Source organism: Heteronotia binoei, chromosome 8 (assembly GCF_032191835.1).
Source record: "Heteronotia binoei isolate CCM8104 ecotype False Entrance Well chromosome 8, APGP_CSIRO_Hbin_v1, whole genome shotgun sequence".
Classification (NCBI taxonomy): Eukaryota; Metazoa; Chordata; class Lepidosauria; order Squamata; family Gekkonidae; genus Heteronotia; species Heteronotia binoei.
This window is the reverse complement of record NC_083230.1, coordinates 69,873,331-69,890,697: the sequence shown is the minus strand read 5'-3', so window position 1 is coordinate 69,890,697 and position 17,367 is coordinate 69,873,331. Positions and strand designations below refer to the sequence as shown.

The 17,367-nt window shown below is 41.9% G+C and overlaps 1 protein-coding gene across 1 annotated transcript in view; it reads right to left on the bottom strand.

Moving 5' to 3' along the window:
• Window positions 1–1,246: 1,246 nt before the first annotated feature.
• PLXNC1 (plexin C1) overlaps window positions 1,247–17,367 on the bottom strand; it is a 120,850-nt gene continuing 104,729 nt past the window's right edge. The window contains exons 24-31 of the mRNA XM_060244421.1: window positions 13,924–13,975; window positions 9,641–9,675; window positions 9,444–9,551; window positions 8,624–8,787; window positions 6,801–6,948; window positions 4,278–4,418; window positions 3,801–3,875; window positions 1,247–1,584 (exon numbers count right to left, since the gene is read on the bottom strand). Of these exons, the coding sequence (XP_060100404.1) occupies window positions 1,459–1,584; window positions 3,801–3,875; window positions 4,278–4,418; window positions 6,801–6,948; window positions 8,624–8,787; window positions 9,444–9,551; window positions 9,641–9,675; window positions 13,924–13,975 (849 nt within the window). The 3' untranslated portion in view covers window positions 1,247–1,458. The remainder of the gene's footprint in view (window positions 1,585–3,800; window positions 3,876–4,277; window positions 4,419–6,800; window positions 6,949–8,623; window positions 8,788–9,443; window positions 9,552–9,640; window positions 9,676–13,923; window positions 13,976–17,367) is intronic.

Below are 17,367 nucleotides of genomic sequence, written 5' to 3'. Positions count from 1 at the left end.
TATGTAAACTGATATCTAATGTGGGGATTTTCCTATCTTCATGAAGTTTTCTGTTGAAATTTGATAACATTTTTGCAGACTCCAGCAGGAACAAAAGTATTGTTTAGTGGACAAACGGGGGCACTACCTCTGTCTTTAGAAGAAAGAAATCCTTGTCTGTGTTATAGCAGCACTTGAAAAAGGCAAGCAAAGCAAGCCCTTTCTTTACCTTTGCTGATGTTACAGGAGTCATGGAAGAAGGGTCATTCCAGGAATACCTGAGGCTCCCTTAATGCAGTGTGCAGCACTGTATGCTACAGAAGCCAAGATCTGCATGATTCCATAGCCCTTCTGAAAAGAAGGCAGAGAACCTCACCAGCACAGATCTCAAGATGACAAGCCAGGAAAGAAGCATGTGGTAATATCACATATTTCCATATTGTAGTTATGATTTCTCTGTAGTACTAATTAATCAATATTTTATTATGATCCAAGATCAGAAGTCAAGATCATTAAAAAAAATAGTTGCATATCTGAATATACTGGATGTGAAGGCAATCTGACTGTGACATCTGTGACCCCACTGATTGCTAGGGTTGTTTTGTTTGATCTGGCTGCCTAGGTGGATATCCCCTACCTCCCTCACTACTCCACATGCATCCCTCCCAAAGAGGACAACCATCCCAGATAGAAGGAGTGTGTACTAATTAGCCCTTATCTCAGTTGAGTTTTCATTATGACTGGCCTTTATCTGTTGGAAAGGAGAGAGAAGAGTGGGATATAGAGAAACCCATAGGAACACATGGTACTTCTTCCTTCCCTCTCAGCCCTGCTCTAGATACACTGCTGCTGCCCAGCATGCAGCAGTATTCCCAACAAATTACATATGTTCAGAAGAAGTGATCTTGGGCCTCACTTGTACTGGTTCACTGATCTTTAATGTGCAGGCCATGTGCAGCAGAAACATATTTGTGCTCATGTAGAAATAACTGAGAAGAACTTTAAGGCCCACATCTAACAGTCATTGCTCAGTGACAAACTGCCCTTGAGAGCACCAGTTGGTAAATAAAATAGAAACCATTTTGTAGCTCTAGAACTTTGTTAAAACACACACACACCACACACACACACAACACACAGAAAAACAGTATGTACCATGATAAAAGTTGTACATACTGTCTAAAAATGCTGCCAGTTTTGATCAGTCCACAAGGAATATCCATGTTCAGTAGGAATTGTCTGTGCCACAGCCAATGTGCTAATTTTCATCTGCATGTGTGTCTACAGCTTCAATGCAGCGTTTCTCTGGGGCCTCTGAACTGCTGTAGATGAACCTTCTGCTGCACCCTAAGTTACACTTTTCCCATCTGGAATCATTAGCTACTACGTGCAACTTGCTGGGCTAGAACTGGACTGGGGTCAATAATTTGACTTTTTGCTGAATCAAAGTAGCAATTTTAAAAATTCATTCTATCACATTCATGGATCATTAAGCTCATCTACTTCCCATCTGCATTTTTTCTTTTCATCAGCCAAAGCTCTTATATTCAGGAGCTGATTCCGTGCTTCTTCTAGTCCTTGTTCTTTCTCCAATTTATTCAGTATCTATGGGAACAAGGGCATGTGTGCTTGAAAAAATAACACATTCTTTCAGTCATGAAAACATCAGGGAAAGGATCTGGCTCAGCAAACCATTCCTTCTAACACCAGGCTATTTCTGCATTTTTTTTTAAAAAACCCTTCTCATTCACAGAATGAACTACACTTTTGCAGAAGACAGAAAACTCAGTTAAAATCCCCCAATGTTTTGGTAAAATGAAGTCCAAACTTATATAGTACATGCTATGATGACTGCAGCAAAGGGTTTCCAGGGTAATGGGAGAAAAAAAATGAGACGCGTGGAAGTTGTCTCTTTGTTGGTATACCAAGGACTGGGCAGAAATGTATACCTATCAAAAGGCTCCAATTACATTACTGATACTGAATTACATGGTTGAAGATGCTTCAGACTGCACATAAAAAGCTTAACCTGAAGGGCCCTTCCACTGTCATCCATGTATATGCAAAAGAAATCCAGAGAAGTGCACTGAAACAGCAAACCATCAGACAGCGAAAAGTAGCCTAGATTTAGGGCCCACTAGAAGAACTTTACTATGGTATCAAGAGCTTGAAATTTGGATATACAAGTAAATGCAGCATTAGTGGCAAGGTCTCTTTGGGAGGAATATGATGCCAGTGAAGGATGGCATCATGAAATTTAGAGAAGGATGGTCCCTGAAGTTTGCTGAATTCAGCATTAATCTATTTTTTAAACTTTCTTAGTTCCTAAGAACAGGTCTGTAGCTCCTATAGATATAATGCTCACATGCTGCTCTGCATAGCTTGTTGCAAAAATTAAAGAATACCCACAGGTGAGTTCTTTCACTTCACTAGCAGCACACTACCATCTGGTCTATGCTAGTGGTAATTCCTATATCCTGCCCTAGTGAATTCTACAAGGTAGTTATACACTGTTTGAAGAACTACTCCCTGTATCTACTCCTATCCTGTATCTACTATCCAACCACCTCATTAGGCGCTCCAAGTTTTTTCTTATTATGGAAGAGGGAGCATTTCAGTTTCCCTCTTCTGTGTCCCTTCTCTGTCTACATTATCCTCTTAAACAGAGGTGACAAGAGTTATGTTGGAATAGACAATGTCTGATGTATAAAAAAAGAAAAGAAGACGACCCTGGAGGTGGCGACAAGAAGACAATTAGGGTAGTGAGGTCAGCATTAGGGGTGTGCACTCGGCATAAACAACCCCCCCCCCCAATAATATCGATATTTATCGGGTGTTAATTCAGCCAAGAACAGATCAAAGAATCTGATTCAGCTATACAGGGCTTTTTTTGTAGCAGGAACTCCTTTGCATATTACAGGGCTCTCAGTACAGGGCCTACTGTAAGCTCCAGGAGGATTGGCTACATCGGGGGTATGTGGCCTAATAAGCAAAGGAGCTCCTGCTACAAAAAAAAAAGCCCTGCAGCTATATAACAAAAATCTTTGGGTTTTTAAAACTGAGTTAATTATGCCAAGGAGAGGATCACCTGGGGCAGCAGGAGCAGAGAGCTCTGTGCCACCACAGCTGGTGGTCTCCTCAAGCCAGGTCTGCATGTGGAGGAGAGAAACCTTCCTGCATGCAGATCGTGGGGTCAGTTTCTGCTGTCTGGCAATTTAAACTGGTGGGCAGGAAAAGGCTCCCAGCCAGGTCTGTGTGTGGCAGCAAGAGGTCTCACTGCTGCATGGATATCCTGGGACCAGCTTCTCTTACCCAGAGGTTTAAACCAAAGAGCACCATTGTGCACAATTGCTGTGTTAATTACTCTGCCAACAAGTTATACATAGTATTAGCAGTTCAAATGCAATTAATACTGGAAATCTTACTTTCAATACCTTGCACACCGCTTCTCTATTTATATGATCCTCAATACCTAATTGTCAAAACATGCACGAAGAAGCTCTGTTATAAGAAATGAGGAGATATCCTATACAAAGGTTTTAAGGACTCAGAGCAGCAACTGCCAATAATTGTAGCTTTGGAAACTAGCGAAAGTTTGATAAGCCTTAAATTTGGCCCAGAGCAAACTGAATGAACAACCATTTTGATGAGTATACTGCCTGAACAGCTGGAATGTTTGTGAATACTCTACCGGCGACCAGTTCAGCCAATCTGAGGCAAAGGCCTCATCACTACGAGCACAATACAATAACACATAACAGAGCATGCATATTATGTCTACCAAGGTTAACTAGAGAAAGAGTAGAAGAAGAGACCCTTACTTCATCAAAGTATTTTTCTATGTATTTGTAAATCTCAGTCAATGCTGCAGCTTCTTTAAATTCATTTTCATGCTTCTGGAGGAAAAAAAAGGGGAAAACCCAGTAACTTTTATTTCTGAGTTGTAGTTATTTAAATTTTATATTAATAAATAATATCCAGGGTGAAGGAAAATTGAAAGTATTCTGGATTTTAATTAACATTTCTAAGGTGTATTACTGTTTTCACTATGCTTTATTTTGTAAGCTGCCTTAGGTTCTCCTTGGAGAGGCAGCACAGTAATGTGGTAAATAAATAAATAAAAATAATAGGCATTGTTCAGTAGCAGGGAGGTACTGACAGTTGGGCATACTGGGTGCCACTGATATACTTCTTGAAACTGCTACTTACAAAGAATGCCATGAAGCAGACCACAAAACCTGAGGACTTTATTTCATCCACGTCAAAAATAATTTCCAGTAGAAATAGTTGAATGATACCTGTGATTCCTGAGTTAAAAATTCTTCCAGCTCTGAAGTGGACAATGAAGGCAACTCCTTTATTGCTTTATAGAAAGCTTTAACCTCCTCTTTATAAAGTAAGATATCCTTAGCATAAAGAAGTTTATTTGTTGGTGCTTCCTTGGGGAAAAAAAGGCAAAAAGCATTATAGAATTGACAAATGGTTATAACCTTGCAGCAAAAGAAATTAACAATCCTATACATTTTAATGAGCACTAATGAAACTTTAGATCAAGATGGGTAGCCATGTTAGTCTGTCTATAGCAGCAGAAAACGGTAAGAGTCCAGTAGATATCAGAAGAAGGTAGCAGTGACTCATGAAAGCTCATATCCTGCCACAAATTTTGTTAGTATTTAAGAGTCTACTGGACTCTTAATCTTTCTAATGATGAAGCACTGACATCAGCAGAGAAATGTTTGGATTGTATTTCACAGAAGACCATGCTTCTCATTTATTTGTTCTTCATTGACCACTGCGACACTCATAGCTGTGGTGGAGCATTTGGGAACAATGACCCTACAGAAGTCTCTCACCTCAGGATGATGCCAGGCCCCACCTACTCACCCCTGGTGCACCATGCTTCTCACCCCAGTCTGTGCCAGCCCAGGAAGGGTATTTAAAAAGATACGTGCCTCTTTAAAAACCCTTCCTTTTACCCGCTGGGTCACAATGCCTCTACAGTGTGACCCACGGCAGAATAGAGAGGTATACAAATGTCATTAGATTACCACTAAGTAGATTAATCAGTATATTAGTATACTAAGTAGATTAGCCCCCCCCCCACTCATTCCTGGTGTTTGCCCCATCACCAATATTTTTCTGGCTATGGGGGGGGGGGCGGTGACTACTGCTTTTTTTTTTTTTTAATTTCAGCAGCTATGTATGAAGTTGCTTGAAAGGCTTCAGAATAAAAATTAATCTGCATACTGTTTCATTGGTTTGCTGTATTCCTCCCTCAGCCTACAGGATATATACTGTATGTTCAGCTGCCTGGGGCCTTGATAACCTTCTGTTTCCCCCCTGTCTGGGACATCAGAAATTGGCAGGGTGTCAATTGCCTGCCAAGATGCAGCTGCTGGGCTCAGATGTTTGTGGGTGGGTTAAAGGTTGTGGAGCATAACTGTATAGCACCCCCAAAATATGAAGGGTCAGGGCAAAGGGCTGCTTGTTAGCAGCTAGGTGTGGCTAGGCTTGCACTTGCTGGATGTCATGGAGCAGTTTCTTAGTCCAGGCATCATCAGGACCAATTTTTGCAGTACAGCCTCTTGCAGAATATGCCATGTGGAAAGCTTTAACCTACAGATATGCAAAACGGGGGTTTCTTTGAAGCTTCAGCTACAGCCAGATGCACTGCAGCAGGCAAACTGATTTATTTCCAGTTCAGTTTGTAAGTATTTAAACTTAAAAACAGTGTACACTTTAAATTGTAACTTTTAAACATGCCTCATCATTAGTGCAAGCAACTGCAGTGAAAACTTCAAACTAACCTCTGCCTTCTCTGAACTTTTCTTTTCTGCCCCCTCTGCATCCTGGTCTTGCGGACTAGCCTAATATCTAGACCACAGCTGTGTGGTTTTCTCTTATTTTCAATGTACCTTAAAGATAGGAAATAAGAACAGAACTCAATTAGGTTGTCCAGACATTGCTGGAAATGTCTCCACAGAAGACATCTGTATGACAATCACATGGTTGATGCTCTCAATTTTGACAATACCAATCACCTTTTGTATGACAGAGGAAAGACAGAATGTGTTCAGTTCTCTGTACCTCCACTGTATCAAACAGTTGATCATCAACCATCACTTAGGTGACCCAATTCAACAAGGATCCTTCATGTACATGAAAAATCCATCCATATACTTTTGTGTGCGTGGGCCTGATCCAGCAAGGGTCTTGCCACAGAGAAACCATCTTCTGGGTACAGATTATCCTTGTTAGGTAAGGGTATATGTTTGCACTGGAATTAGATATTCAGATTATGCAAGAATGATCTGGAGTAAAACCACAGACTTCAACTGGAGCTACTGCAGAGCACCCAGTTTGGAAGAGCTAGATTTGAGTTCGGTAGCTCTCTAAAGCTCCTTTTGTCAGAGCTTTGCCTTTCAAAAGCTTAAACCCCCAATCAGCATGGTGCAGTTGCTAAGAGTGATGGACTCTAATCTGAAGAACTGGGTTCGATTCCATGCTCCTCCACACAAAACCAGCTGGGTGACCTTTGGTCAGTTACAGCTCTTTCTCAGCTCTCTCAGCCCCAAAAGTCACCACCTAATGGTGCATAATACTAAGAACTAGAACTTCAGGCTGCCAGACAATCTTAGGATCTCCTGGCTATACTACACACAATGCCAGATGATGATGATGATTCCCCCAACATCTTGTTGGTCTCTTAAGATGTTGCTGGACTTGAATCTAGCTCTTCTAGTGCAGACCAACACAGCTACCCTCTGAAACTAGTTGGGACATGATCTAAGGAAAGCTATTGTATGAAAATGAAATATTACCTTTCCTAGTTGCTGCTCTGACAGAGAAAAGGCATCCATAAATGCTTGAGCAATAACTGATAAACAACCATCAATATGTGGAGTTTTCTTAATGTCAAAGACAAATTGGGGATTCTTCAATATATTCACCCAGAAGCGAAGAGGAAGACTAGTCAGAGACAAAGGAAACACCTACAGGTTAGTCTACAGATTATATTCCTGGAATTTTGTGGGGTGACTGGAAAACAATACCATTACACAGCATCAAGAAAAAAGCAAAATGAAGCAAAACTTTTTTTAACCCCTTTATTTCAATGCTTACCTTTGCATTGCATGGAGGCATTTATACCACAAGCAGTTGTCTCAAATGCAGTTTCCAGAACATTACTATTTGAGAGCCAGTTAATCTACAGGAGTGATAGGATATCTTAGTGTCATGATCTGAGGCCTAGTGTGGCCTAGAGGGCAGGAAGAAGCCTGCCTAGGAGTAGATACAGGGGCCTACATCTCCTAGGATCCCTTCTGTCCCTCTGAATGGGTGAAGATGTTCTGGAGCGAAAACTAGCCTCAGAGGGGTGGGACCTGGGAGGAAAGCATAAATAGGCCCAGCTGGAAAAGAGGTTTGTTCTCTCTGGAAAAGGGAGAAAGGTTTTCTCTGGAGAGAAGGCAGCTGGAAAGAGAGCCCTCAGCCAAGGAGGGTGAGTTTTGGTATTAGGGAAGCAAGTCGCTTTAGGGCTTTACTTTTTGTTTGGCACCAACACTCTTAACCTAACCTACATCACAGGGCTATTGTGAAGATAAAATGGAAGAGAACAGGACCCCTGTTGGTGAGAAAGTGGGATATAAGAAAACCAAATAAATAAGTTATTTTAAGAGGACAATGATGTAAGTCTCTTTGGGTTTCTGTGATGGATAGGAAGCTGTCCTACCCCTGAGAGGTAAAACAGTTACTTAGCTGCTTTGATACCCAAGCCTATAGGACTGTGGACAGGAGAGGGGGAACTATCTCAGCAAGGGAGCTGACAATTTCATGTGTAGCTCTGCCTAGTATTGTGGCAGAATTATTTAACCCTACCTCTGGGAGAAAATGCAGTCTTAGTAACTTCAGGCCTTAACCCTTCCAAGCAAGTCAATCATTGGACAGTGAAGGGGGATCCCTGAATAATTAATGAATACCCCTATAATAATGAATGAAAGCATGTTTCTGCCTTTAAAAAGAGGGTGTCTGATGCAATGTTTGTTAGAAACACAGACGGCCTTCAGTGGGTGTGGATTCACAAATGTGTATTGGATAATACAAAGAGGCCTCACTGAGAAGCTTCTTGCTAGAGCTGTTAACGCATGGAGACAAGAGGAATGGAAAAATACTAGAAGGAAAGCAAGGGGGGTGGGGAATGTTGAATCAGATAATTTGTAGGGCCTGCTTGCTTTGTGCGTAAAAAGACTGTCTGAGGATCGGGGGGGGGGGGGGGAGGTTCAGTACTTTTGGAGCTATGATGCTCAACTGGACCCTGCTTATGGTACCAGAAGTAAAATACCTAATTTCATACCAGTAATGTGTGCGGCTCCATTATTTTCCTGCTACAACAGTACTCTTAGCTACTCATTTGTCAGTTTTTAAGATTAAACTAACAAAGTTACACTTCAGAGAGCTATTTCAGACTAATAATTCTATACAAAGTGTAATAATAGAATAATGCACATAGAGTAATATCTGCCTTGGAGACCTTATTTGGGTGGAAAGGCTGCTTAGAAATGTTTTAAACAAACAATATAACATATACTTTATTTTAGATGTTAACATGTGAGTTGAGTTCATTCACCCTTATGCTACAAAAATATACCTGTTGGTTTTCCATATATGAACCACATCAGGATCTGTAATTTTTTTATTTTCAGCCTGAGCATCCAAAAAATCAAAAAAATATTTGACGGCAACTGGGACCTTATTGTTGGGCAAAGTCCAAATACTCCTAAATAGCTTTTCAACAACTGAGTGAATTGTAACCTGAGAAGAAGAAAGAAATTAACTTCTATTACATGCTTTCTTGAGATGTAAACAGTCTTCCATTTCCTTAATTTCCTCAATCATCACAATCAATCACAGCCAAGTTACACAACAAGAATATATTCCAAACACCCAAAAGCTGAATACATACAAAAAGGTACAGCACTGAATGACATTACCCCCCTCCCCAGCATTCTGGGCTTCTTACACTGCCATATAAAGCAAAACGTACCTTGTTATTTCTTGAATTACCTATACTACAACTTTTCAGTAACCTTTAGTATTGCCACATTCCCACCTAACATACAGAATGCCTGCATCTTGCACATCTACAACAATGTGATTTGCAAAATCAATATTAGTCCATGCAAAACTGGAGCTTGAACAGATAGGCAGCTATTTGTATGCCTCCTGGTTAACTGAAGTGAGTAAGGAATCTCACTCCCATTTGAGCTGCATGGGTGCCTTGATACATGGGAAATACCAGTCCAACAAGGATTAATTGTAAAGGTACAGATAGCCACAATCTTTTGGATGGTTCTGGGAATTTAAGTCACATCCAACGGAATCATACTGTGTGCTGAGTGGCAGCTTCTATCTGTGAAGCTTCCACTCTATTTTCTCTTATCTAGACTGAAATAAAACCCAAGAGTTACCTTTGTAGATAGGAGTTTGGTGAGATACATTTCCTTCACTTTAAACTTTTGTTTTCCTTTATGTTTTGCATTGTGTGCATCTTTGGCAGCTTCAGAATTTGGTAAAATCTATAAGAAAGTTTTACATAGATGCTGATGAAACAGCTGGGGTTAAACAAATGACTGAAGTTAGATAAAATTAAGTACAGCTGACTTACCAGATGGCAAAAGTCTTCACAGGAGTATTCCACATCTCAGCAGTTTGTCAAAGGAGGAAAAAAAGAGACTTAAGCATGCATAATAAAGGAGTGAAGACTGGACAGGCTATATTCAATAAAATTTCTATTCAAGTTACCCAGATCTAGTATTTCCTTTCCACCAATCTAGGTGTCTACAGAAACAAACCAAGGGATCAGTCATCAATAACCCTGGTGGTTCTCCATTGGTTTGCTAGTGCAAGAAACTTTGGGATGACAGATAATAAATATATGAAGAAATTAGCATGAATCACATATGTATCAAATAGAAGAGATTGTTCATATTTCTTTTCCATTATCTCCTCAGCTTTTACTTTTAAATGTTTGGGACAACATCACTATATCTAACTCTCTCTATATATCTAATATCTCTACTGTTAACTGCGGCGAAATACGCAATTGTTTCAAAATGGACGTCTACAAATTCTCCCTCATTGACCCAATGGGCTGAAAAGCTTTGGGAATATTTCCTTCTTGAAAAAGTTGTAGAAATTAGACAACCTCAAAAACCTGCACTTAAGCGCTGACTGAAAGAAAAATGCTACCCTTTCTGCAATGGAAATTAAAACATCAGCATACATCACGTATGTTTGGCAAATCTGATCTCTTTTCATTACTCTCTTACCACTGACTACTTAATTCTTTATTTCTCCCCTTTTTTTATTTGATACAGCTGCAGCCACAACCCCCTTTGCCCTCTCTCCCCTTCCCACCCTCCCCCCATTTTTTTCTTCTTTTTCCTTTTTGTTCTTTTCTATTTTTAAAAATATCTAATGGACAAAAATACTGGTATTTTAATGATATTTTGTTAATTATATATTACAATTAAGTAATCAGAACCTACATAAGTTTGAATCCTTCTAAATTTTTTATTACCGAAATAATTTTATTTCAACCTATAGTAGTTATGTACTAGTGCTGTTATTATTGAATCTTTCTACCATGTTGTTCTTGCATATGTTTTCTATAGTTCTCAATAAAGTTTGGAAATTTGAAAAAAAAAATAGAAACAAATGTAATTATTCTTTAAGATGCCGCTGGATTTTTGTTTTCTTCTTAAGCCAGCCTTGTCCACCACACAGGTATTCCCTTGCTTTGCGTTTATTAGATATAGCATTTAGATACAATAGCTAAACGGACCTTTATTTATTACTCTTTAAGGAACCTTCAGGGACACATTAATTTCCAACTCTGACATATTTGTGTTGTTGTGACCAGTGTTCCTTCTAAATTGAGTTAGTGCGAGCCAGCTCAGTTTTTTAGTCTCCGGCACACACATTTTTGTCATAGCCTAGGAAGGATGGCCTCAGAGCAAACTAATTTATGCTGTAGCCAAATCGCTTGTTCACAACTTTAATGCCAGTAGCTCACAAAGTAGAATTTTTGCTCACAAGACTCCACAGCCACAGCTTAGAGGGTGCATTGCTTGTGACGTTGTTTTCCCCTAGTTGAACTCTGGCAGGTGATGGCCATATAACTAAGCTTATTATCCTTTTAATCTGTTAAAATGTCTTCGTTATTCTGTATGCTAATTTTACTACCCATCTACTATATGTTATAACAGCATTTCCCATTTGCAGAGTCGTGACCCGCTACTGGGCCACGGAAGCCTCAATACCAGGTCACAAGAAAAGCTAAAGCTAACCCCGCCCCCAGCAAAGCATGAGCTCTGCTTCCTTCCTTTCCCATCTCTCTGTTGTGCAGAAAAAAACTAGGCTTGAAGACTGACACAGGCTGCAAAGCTTGAGCTCCATTTTCCTTCCTTCCATCCCCCAAAGTCTCTGTGTTGTACAGAGAGGAGCTGGGCTGCTGCTTCTTCCTTCTCCCCCCCTTCCAGTGTTTGAGAGAAAAGCCGGAGTCCACTGGCATTTTAGACCCATGAAGTGTTCTTCAAGGTATGAGCTTTCATGTGCCTTGCAGTACGTTCTTTTGGGGAGATTTCCCTGGGAAACCTGGGCGGCAAAGAAGGGGGGGGTGTTTTTTTCAGCCGGGGGGGACGGGGAATGGGCATTCCAGTAGCAATTTTTTTTTTTTTTGCCAAATGACCCCTGGGCAGAATTGTTGCTGGCTGGGGTCATCTGATGGTGGGTAAGGCTTTCTTTCTTTCTTTCTTTCTTTCTTTCTTTCTTTCTTTCTTTCTTTCTTTCTTTCTTTCTTTCTTTCTTTCTTTCTTTCTTTCTTTCTTTCTTTCTTTCTTTCTCTCTTTCTCTCTTTCTCTCTTTCTCTCTTTCTCTTTTTCTCTCTCTTTCTCTCTCTTTCTCTCTCTTTCTCTCTCTTTCTCTCTCTTTCTCTCTCATTTTCTCTTTCTTTCTTTCTTTCTTTCTTTCTTTCTTTCTTTCTTTCTTTCTTTCTTTCTTTCTTTCTTTCTTTCTTTCTTTCTTTCTTTCTTTCCCTGCAAGTGATGCTCTGTCTGTATTCTTGGTGCTGTGGAGAGGGAAGCAACAGTGGGAGGGCTTCTAGTGCCCTGGTCCCACTGGTGGACATTCTGGTGCTTTTTGGGCATTGTGCGAGAGAATTTTGGACTGGATGGTCCACTGGTCTGATCCAACATGGCTTCTCTTATGTTCTTTCTTTCCATGTCTTTCTTTTCCTTTCCTTCCATTTCATTCTTTCCCTTTCTCTGTTTACTTTCCTTCCATTTTTACTGGATGAAACTTTTCTGTTCATCATACTGTTGTTGCAGATATAGAAGCTCTACCAATGAAAAGTTGGCACCCTCAGTTGTAGCCAGCTGGCCTTTCTATGAGATTTCTGTGTGAGTGAGTGAGAGTGAGAGGTGTGGGGCAGAAGGAGATTATTGGAGATTACGGCTGTATATTTCAACAGCACTGGAAGTGATGGTGCTATGAACTTGGCACTGTTTTACTGGTCCTGCTTTTAACAGCTGCCTGACCCCAAAATTAAACTCCTCCTGTAGATAATAAAAAGGATGAAAGAAGTTCACTAGCTAAATATCTGCACAATAGGTTGCTTTTAAAGGCATGAGAAACACAGCCAGTAAAAAGCTGCAAGCCCCTCATAAATATCCTTTTTTTGATAACTGCAGAAAAGCTTGTATGAACTTCATATAACTTGAAATTAATTCATTAATTGCAGTAAAATTGCTGCTACCAGCAATTTCCCAGTGTTTCAGCCAAGGAAAAGTATGAAAAATAGCTGTCAAAAGATTTCCTTGAAACCAAGCAAGCTTGGTTGTAGCTTGAGGCAGGGTTCCTGTAGTAGCGGCGGAATGAAGGGCCTACTAAATGTGTCAGCATATTTTGGGGTAGAGCAGCTGCCAAGGCCCAGTGTGGGTGGTATACAGTGCTGGCATTCCTGATGGCAATGGCAACAGCACTCCCAACTGCATACACTGGCCAGTGCTGTTGAGGAAGGGATTTGTGAGTGGTGCAGGCAATTGAACTTGGGCATTAGGAGTGCTTGCAAGCTGGAGAAGAACACACAAACAGATAGGTGCATGCAGATGTGGGGGTGGAAAGAGAGGAATCTGGGAATGTATGAAAAAGTTGCAGACCACCTACTTTCCACCTCCATTTTGGCTCAGCATGAGTTTCAGATAGAACATGAAGTTACTTAAGAAGAAGAGGCAGATTTGGGGGAGTGCCCTGGAAGTGACATCACAGGAAGAGGTGGAGTTTTGGTTCAGTGTGCCCTGGAAGTGACATCGCTTGGCCCTTGACCTGGAAGTGACACCACAGGAAATGACATAATTCCTGTTTCCCAGCTCCATCCCCAAAGTCTCCTGGCTCCACCCTCAAATTTTAGTGGGCCACGAAGGAGAAGTGTAAAAATAACCGGGCCACAGGGCAGGGAGGTGGGAGGTTTGGGAAACCCTGTGTTATAAGATATGTAAGATTCTATTTCCACTTGATATTGTCTACATGCACATGAAAGCTCACATTCTGAATAAAAAATTGTTGGTCTTACAGGTGCTATTGGACTCTAATTTTGTTCAAATACAAACTAAGTTCTCTATTTACCATTACAAGTAAGGTTGCCCGCTCCAAGTTGGGAAATACCTGGAGGTTTCAGGAGTTAAGTGTGGTGGGGTTTGGGGAGGGGAGGGACTTCAATGGGGTATTATGCCAAGGAGTTCACCTTTGGCCACCAAAGTGGCTATTTGCTCCAGGTAAACTGATCTCTGGAGATCAGCTGTAATTTCAGGAAATCTCTGATCAGTACCTGGAGGTTGGCAACCCAAGTTACAATTGTAAACATAAAACAATTTTCTTTGCTTTTAATACCTGGTAAGAGACTTGTCCTCTTAAAGACCTTAACAGTTGTGCCATCCAAAATCTGAAAGTGAAATGGAATTGTTTGTTAAAATATAAACAGTTCTATAAAAAGTACAGAATCATAATGCCTTACATACGTTGTTTCTTTGTTATTAGAGAAGAAAACCACGTGCTCTGCTCAGAAATTTTAACAGAAACGAAAATCTAGCTGACCACAGTCGAAACAGAATATTTGACCCAACAGAACAATTATTATACTTGTAAAAATTATTGTAGTTAAAAAACAAATTAATTCTTATAGTTTTTACCATCAAGGCATTTGGAAAAAAACCAGTTTTCAGACAAATCAAATGGCTGCAGTACTACAAACTTTAAAGAGTACTTTGGAAATTTTGAAAAATGAAGACCTAAATGCAGGCCTGCTGGGATAATTCCAAGGCATTTTCATATGAAAAATAGCTGGTCTGCACATGCCCTTCAACAGTTTAGAAACTCCTGCATTATGATTTCCATTGCTTTTCCTCTTCTTGAATTCAAAGGCACATAAAAGAATTGGTATAATTTTTTTCCAGCCTCTTGCAACCAGCCTCACCACCAGGTCCAACTTTTTTACTGAGATCACCCAAGCAAGCAGATTCTGGGGAGCAGCAAACTACCATCTCACCCACCATTGGCCTCCCAGTGATACCAATCTGTTGCTGCCAGTCTACCAGCCACCTCCAACTAGCAGCGAGAAGAAACCAGCCTTCTTGGCCCCGAAGCCTCTTTACAAATAGCTCAGCAAACACACATGCAAGAAGAGCATGGCCTTTTTATGGATGCTTGTTGCCAGGGCAACCAAAATGGTGGCTGAACTATCAGAATAATCTCATGAAAGAGTTCAGAAAGACCTGTGGCTTGTCACACAGTTTTTAAAAAGGGCTGGGGAAATGAAAAAGAAAGAAAGAAAATCTCTTCTGGTGGAAATAGAACCAATAGCCATCTCAGGCAGTAAAACATCTTTTTTGAGCCATCTGTGAACATCGCAGAGCTTGCCTGTATCCAAAACTTCCTTGGGGTTGATCATCCACACATTCGTTTTTCTTTTTTAGTTATACACAATAAGTTTACATTTAACACTGGAAGGTACTGATCCCACAGTACTATCATTCTGCAAAATGGTCAAAACAGAAATGTTCAGGAGGGCATTCTTGAAATGTAATTGATCTTTGGTGGAACAGAAAACTCCTCTTGATGATGCCTAAAATGCACAAGATTGCTCAGGATGCCCTAGGGAGGCGGCGGGGGGCTGGCCAGAACTCATTGCAATTATCCTCAGCTCCCTTTTCTATACAGTGTTCCGTTTTCCAAGGCAGAACAATTTACTGTGATATTACTTCAACAAGCTCCACTATTATAGTATTATCTTCTGTGGAAGACTTGCCAGTCTATTGGCTACCCGCTTCCCCCAAAGTTTTCTGATCCCTTCATTCCCTCTGCTCAGACTCTCCCTCTTCACCAGCTCCTCCCCAGGTCGGATCAGTGCATTTGGGCCCCAAAAGACAGCAGCCAGAGGCTATAGCGCTGCCCAGTGCAAGGCTGACATGTTACCTGCTGGTGGTGGTGCAGGGGAACTTAGAATCCCAGCTGCCAGTGAGTCTTAAACAAGCACACCCCTGCTAATAACTTGCAGCTGCTTGCTCCTGGAGCTGCCACTCTCCCTTGTTTATGACACAGGCAATTTAAACAACACAGAATTGTGCTGATCCTTTTGTGCATAATCTGGGTCTTGTACTTCCTTTGGATGCCATGACTAGTTTTCCTTAGGGTATTGACAGTTGCTTTGACGTGCAAGCAGGTAGCAAATAGGGGTGCGAGTAGGTAGCCTCACCTAGGGTGCCAAAAAGCCTGGCACTGGCCCTGAGGGCCCTTGAAGCCAGTGTCATGTTGCAACCAAATGTCTATGCTTTTGGTTTTGAGATGCAGTTCTGGCTGCACCCACTAGTACTATAGAGCATAAGAAAAAGCACTCTAGGATCAATGGGATTTCACTTTTTCCAAGACAAGGAAACTTGCTAAACACATCATGCTAGATCTTGCCCAATGACCAAGCCAGCACGCTAATAGCTGCTACAGTGATTGCCAACCTGCAGGTCATTTTCTTCAATAGTCTTTCTCTCTCTCTCTTTTCTTGTATCCAGCTCAGCCAGATCTTGCAAAGCAGTAGTTAGGGTGCTGCAGCAAGACAAAACAACCTTTTTCTCTCTTGCTTCACCTAAAAAAATGATGGTTGCAGCTATTAGGGCCAAAGGATTTGTAACATGAGGTGGGAGGGGGAAATGCAGGCCTGTAGCCTTGGGGGAGGCATGGCCCACACCCAACCTCCCCTTGGACCTTTATGGCCCCTCTTTTCCCCAGCCCTTGCTCCCTCTGCCACCACTTTTCTGGTGGCCCCGATCTCCTCACTGCTCTGGTGGCCCCACCCCCCTCCGCGTGACACCTCTCTCTCCCTCCCTCCCACCCACCCACCAACCAATCTGGCAAAGCAGGAAAGAGCAGGCTCCTGGGGCTCTTTTAAGGCGCCAGCTGCACCAAGGCCTGCACTTCCTACGCCGGCTTTCCGGCACGCTCAGCAAGTTTGGTGTAGTGGTTAAGTGTGCGGACTCTTATCTGGGAGAACCGGGTTTGATTCCCCACTCCTCCACTTGCACCTGCTGGAATGGCCTTGGGTCAGCCATAGCTCTGGCAGAAGTTGTCCTTGAAAGGGCAGCTGCTGTGAGAGCCCTCTCCAGCCCCACCCACCTCACAGGGTGTTTGTTGTGAGGGAGGAAGGTAAAGGAGATTGTGAGCCGCTCTGAGACTCTTCGGAGTGGAGGGTGGGATATAAATCCAATATCATCTTCTTCTTCTTCTTCTTTTCTTCTTCTTCTTTTCTTCTTCTTCAGTGCTGGCCACCCCAGGACTGAACATGCTGAGCATGCCAGCCTTAGTGTGGCTTTTCCCACCAATCAGATGATCAGCGGGGGTGGGCACCTTGTTATAGCCCCAGGACCCCACTCTTTACTGTTTCGCCGTGCTGGTGAGTGGATGGGTGGGTGAGTGGGAGGGAGGGAGGGGGAGGTGCTGCATGGAGGGGGGCGGGGCTGCCAGAGCAGCAGGGAGATCAGGGCTGCCAGAAAAGTGGTGGTGGAGAGAGCAGGGGTCGCCAGAGGGGGACCCTCTCCACCCCAAATTTTTTTCTGTGCCCCCCTCAACTAGAATTTTCTGGCTACGGGCCTGGAGAAATGGCCGCTGAATAGCCCAGGTTCAAAGCCAGGGAATGGTGTGGAGAGGAGAATAAAAAAGGCACGGAAGTACTCCAAATTTCAAATTCTCCAAATTCACCCCTCCCCCTTCATAAATGGAGTTATCTGGTCATGCATTAATATGCATCTGTATCTGGCATAATGAACAGAGACACCTGCAGTAGCAAAC